Source organism: Saccostrea cucullata, unplaced genomic scaffold, assembly GCF_032062105.1.
Source record: "Saccostrea cucullata isolate Sc308-1 unplaced genomic scaffold, CSIRO_AGI_Scuc_v1 ctg19605, whole genome shotgun sequence".
NCBI lineage: Eukaryota > Metazoa > Mollusca > Bivalvia > Ostreida > Ostreidae > Saccostrea > Saccostrea cuccullata.
In genome coordinates, this window is record NW_026938789.1 from 1 (window position 1) to 5,592 (window position 5,592).

Genomic DNA, 5,592 nt, shown 5'->3' on the forward strand with positions numbered 1-5,592 from the left:
AAAAGAATTCAATCAAAATGAATAGATCGACTTGTGACCTAAACATGTGTATTCAATTATTTTAAAAAAAAACCTTATGAGGCATAAACAGAACCATTTTTACAATTAGTACAGTTCAGTTTTTATCAAACTTTATATCAGTCACCTTGAACTTAATTGATTTTTTTGGAATGTAAAAACAATTCCTCAGGATATTAAAATTACGAACATTTATGAATATATTGAATATTAAATAGATAAGCTCAATATTGCACCTTTATTTAATATAATTTTCTCAATTAAAAAAAACATTTTGCAATGGTGTAGAGATGGTTTCTAAGTAAACCCATTTCAAAGCTCGTTTAATCTCTTTTTATTATATGCGAAGAGAAAAAAAAATATTTCGTTGCACAATTTCTTTTTGATTTAAATTCAATTGAAACTAAATGAACATCTTAAACTTCACTTTGAATTTAAAAAAGATACTTTTTATTTTAAAAAATAATAAATTTACCCCATAATAGTTCCATCCATGATCCTCGCATTCAGGCCAATGTTTTCTATAATACCTCCCCTCCATTGTGAATGAAAAATAGAGATACCAACAATTACATCAGTTTCAGGAAGTAAAAATTAATAGATGATTGTAGTCTTCTTTAACTTTCTTGTTCTCTCCTTGCATTGTTTCAAGCACAGTTCCTTTTCATCAATGAAATTAATGTAATATGAGATTCTCTAAAAGACAGAAATGTGTGAACATGAAGAGTTTTGAATTCATTCCGGTAGAAATGATTGTGGAACTAAAGTATGAATAGGGACATAGCATTTAAATGCTGGAATTTTTCGTACGTAATTATCTACAAACAAAACGTTAAATTGCAGAGTTTTTTAAAGACGAGAACATCTAACAATAGGCAGCGCAAATTATGTATGTGTGTAAACCACCGCTGTGCCCTGAATGAGTTCTCGTATCGATTTTTGTAAATAAAGGTACATGTACTGCAGTGATCGAACGCCAATGTCTTTCTTATTCTTTAAAACACCTCGTTGGTGTGTAGATCTTTTGATGAACTACAATAATTAGGCTAAATTGCTGTCAAATATAAAGATTACATACAATAATCAAGCTCAAAAGCCCATTGCTATATTACAAAAAGATCAGAGCAAACACGGACCTCTTAAACATCAGAGGCGGAAGTAGGTACAATGAAGGAGAACAGACAATGGATAATCACAAAGGTTAAATTTAACTACTGATAAAATATTAAATCACAAATATTTAGAAAATGTACGATCTCGAATATCTAAAAGAATGAATTTACAGATTGACTTCATCAGAGCTTCCATCGATCGTGCTGTGTTATTCAAGAATCAACTGAATGAAATTGATAGGATTTTGTTTCAAATTAATGTATCAGATTTATAAATTCTATGGTCGATACAATGACCTTGTCAACAAATACAATTTATCATTGAGACAAATGCTGACTGACGTTTTTCATACTAATTGTTAGTCCAATATTTATACATTGAATTTACGATGGATTTTTCCGCTATTTCCCGATCATGACAGGGAGCACACGGCGTTTGTGACCGGTCAGCGGGGATGCTCACTCCTCCATGGCACCTGATCCCACTTCTGATGTTTTGGAGGTCCGTGTTTGCTTTGCTCCTATTTTGTATTGTTTTATGAACTTTGATATTGAATAATGTTCGTTATCTCCATATCCTTCATTCGATTGTTCAGTGTTTGGGTCGATGTTTTGGGTTCGAGCTTTTTCAGAATTTTTGAGCAACGTTTTCTCAAGCATTTTTTTTCAAACAAAACAAGAAAACGTAGTATAGTGTATACATTTTTAAGGAGATAACGAATATTATCAAGTTCAAAGAGTTCATTCGAACACTATAAATTAAGAGCAGAGCAAAAAAGAATCTCCTGACCATAAAAAGTGGGATCAGGTACTCTGGAAGAGAGAGCATCCTCTACCGACCAATCACACCCACCGTCTGCTCCGTGTCATAAGAACTTACGAAATGATGGCTTTAAACGAGACTGCTGATATTCTTGCTTCATCAACTTGTTTGTTAATAATTTACCTCGATTTAGAAATTGTTCATATGTAGAGCATGCTCTTGTGTATCGTATCGAATCAACTGAGATATATAAACGCCGTACGCGGGTGAGGAAGGTATATTGCTGCACAAGTAAGGGAAGTTGACAATAGAAAAGTAGAGTCATTACGTTTATCATTGAGCTTGGTTGTTAGATTACCATTAGCGTCTTTTTCAAGTAAAATATCCAAGTATAAAACAGATATATCATACTCTGTGGTATCTTTTATTTCAAGCTTACCAGGATATATCGTATCGACATTAGAATGGAAATTACCATTGTTAATTTACAATATGTCGTCGATACATGTATATCTAAATGTTAAGTTGAAGGCCACAACAAGTGTTTTCTTCTTTTCATGCATTAGATTTTGCACAAATTTTGCTTCATATGAATACAAAAATAGGTCTGCTAATAACGGAGCGCAATTGGTACCCATGGGAATTCCAATAGATTTTTCGAAGACTTGGTCTCCGAAAGCACATAGATATTGTCAGTAACGATTTTTATAAAGCTTTGGAATCCAATTTATATATAACATAATGGTAGTTCAAAATCATTTATGTTCTTCGGGATATTAAAAATATTCAAAACTGACATATGATTTTGAAGAATTTTTTCCTTAGAGAGGGAACTATAAGTCGGATTACCACTTGTAGAATTAAATCTAAGTTCTTCTAATATACAATTTATATAATGAGCCTTTCAAACGAAGACAATGTTGTTACCTGCTTTGTCCGCAGGAACCAGTACGTACATGTACTGATCATGTAATATATCTAATTCCTTTTTTCAATTCTGGATTATGTCTCCTTTTTTATACCTGGCCCATCGTCTGGCGTAATCTTCAACAGAATCCATAATATTTATGAAATTCCGATGCCAGTTGAAATATCGGGGTTTGTTCCCTATATTTAGGACCTTTTGCAATAAATGATCTAAGGTCTTCATAATTCATTGAAGTTTAAGGAAAAGACAGATTGTTTTAGCTGCATTTTTTTAGTAAAACGTGCAGGTTTAAAAAGCCTATGATTTGCAATACCAATTATCACAGATCCGAGCCAATATTCTGGTATCGAGGAATCAAAAATTGGACTTTCCTTGGCCTTTTCAAGTAAAATATTTAGATACGAGGCAGATTTGTCATATTGAAATAAGCTATATATATTTAATATTGTTATATTGCATAGGTGTCATTTTTCATTGCGTGTAAATATTAAAAATCACAGTGATTTTATTTCGTTATAAAAAGAGGAAACCAAATGAAACAATTACACCGTAAAATGATTATCCAGATACAGGTACATGTAATATGGTTAACTAAACTACTTTTATCATTGATTTTTTTTTTATTAAAAAGTATTATTTTTAAGCCTATATGCACTTTTTAAATCCTCCAGATTTCAAACAAGATGCGAAGCCCTATGATTATTGTGTATATTGTGACCATCCAAGTGGTCTTTGGAAACAAGTCGTTTTTACAATATTTGAAAAATCAAGCGAACAATTTGGAGAAAGGCCTTCATTCTGTCATCAAAGGAGGGGAATACAGTAACAATGGTATGTTTAATTAGGTTACATTTTCAAATAAAACAGCGGCAAAACTATTAAAGTAAGAACTTTAAATTTTCAGTGATGTAAAATATAACTTAAAATGTGCCGTATATAATGAAGCCTTTTTATCAAAGCGTTTGTTGATCTTGAAAGATATAGGGAAAACTAGTACTTCTACTTAAGTAGCGATTAAATATTTTCAGGAGTTAATCAACAAAAGTATGTTCTTATATCATGTCAACCGAGATAAAAATGTTAACGAATGAAAAGAACAGGTTATGAACAGTGATCGAACTCGTGAGATGGTTTGAAACCCTGATTTCTAAAGATTGCGTTGATATTATCAAAGAGAACTAAAAAAGGGGGGCTCAGATTATAATATAGTCAAAAAATACTAATGCACTATGTTCTCTTTTTTATTTCTATTTGGAAGATAATCTTGTCCTAAAACCATAATAATCTTCAGTGATACACATTACATGTAGTATTTTTATAATTGTGTGAAAGATGAATGAAAAACATAAGTATCGAGGAAGATTGTGATAAATTTGCGGATTGAAAACATCTTTTTTTTAAGTTATTATTCATTTAGAAGTTGTACAGACCAGAGAATCGAATCTCTGCTAAGAAAATGATAAACATTTATCTGTTGATTTTACTTATTTGTTTCAGACCATGTTGCGTTTTCAGCTTATCAGTCTAAAGCTAAAAGTTACAAACTACATGAAACATGGATCCATGATAAAGTTCTTTTAAACGAAGGCAATGCATACAACAAGGTAACAGGCACATTTATAGCACCTTCTGGTGGAACATATGCCTGCACCTGGTGCACACTGACAGACCCATGGAAAACAGCTCACCCTTACCTGAGGGTTAATGGTCATTACAAGGGATTTACAGCATTCAACAATTCCCACACTTCACAGAGTGTTTGGAGTAGCGGTTCGAACACGATTTTTGTTCGTCTGAAGAAGGGAGACAGGGTTGATATTGCTTCTGGGTACCTGGCAGCTTATGCCAGAGAAAACTGGACTTCGTTCTCCGGCTGGAAGATATACTAAATGATTCTTTTGTTCATCTACAATGTATTCAGTGAATAATATTCGAATGACAATCTAATGACAGAGAATAATTGTTTTACAAAAAATTGTATTATTTAAAAGAAAATTTTCAGAACTTTATACAATCTATACCAAAAAAATTCAGTCTTTTTGACATCCTATAATAAAGACGTATACTTTTTTAATAAAATGATATGCATAATTATATTTTTCTTGGTTTTAGTCATTTCTATGGTGGCATACATGCAAAATTAATTATCTTAACATGAGAGAAAGATATGTCAACATGAAAGATACTTTTGCCTATATGAGTAATAGTTTTGTTAAAATGCAATCCAATATTTTTTTAGGGAATCTAATTTAAAATTTTGTAAACTTACTATCGCGATTATATACGACAAAAGAGAAGCAAGATGCAACGGAATCGTTTAGACATGTGACGTATCTATGTTAACGTGCAAGATATTTGTCAGCATATGACTTATTTATGTTAACAAGCAACGCAATTATATTGACATGCAGCTTATTTATGTTAATATCCCAGATGAATATTTCAGCATGGAAGATATTAATTTCAACATGCGACTTATTTATGTCAATGTGCAAGTTATATTTTACATATATACAAGAAATTCATGTCAACATCGAAGTTAATAAGTATCCTGTCAACATACATACGTAAATATTAACTCGCGTACTAACATTATTATCTTGCATGTTAAGGTAGGATTCTTCTCTGGTTTCTGACTAGATGGAATATTCAAAGTACCTTTGTTGATATGTCATTTATATTTAGATGCAAGAGATTTAAAAGACCATAATTTTCTTTCCTCATCACAATTATACAACTTTAAATAGAAATGGTTAACTGCGTTTGAAAAC

General features: G+C 31.7%; 1 protein-coding gene across 1 annotated transcript; it reads left to right on the forward strand.

Annotated features, from left to right (window-relative positions):
- Positions 1–3,504: 3,504 nt before the first annotated feature.
- On the forward strand, positions 3,505–4,710 carry LOC134251257 (heavy metal-binding protein HIP-like). The gene is made up of 2 exons (XM_062733639.1): positions 3,505–3,652; positions 4,319–4,710. The coding sequence occupies exons 1-2, from the start codon at positions 3,505–3,507 to the stop codon at positions 4,708–4,710; spliced, it is 540 nt and encodes a 179-aa protein (XP_062589623.1).
- Positions 4,711–5,592: the final 882 nt, after the last annotated feature.

Coding starts and splice junctions, on each gene's coding strand:
- LOC134251257 (XM_062733639.1), top strand. CDS start 3,505: ATGCGAAGCCCTATGATTATTGTGTATATTGTGACCATCCAAGTGGTC. Junction 3,653..4,318: donor AGGGGAATACAGTAACAATG/GTATGTTTAATT, acceptor TATTTGTTTCAG/ACCATGTTGCGTTTTCAGCT.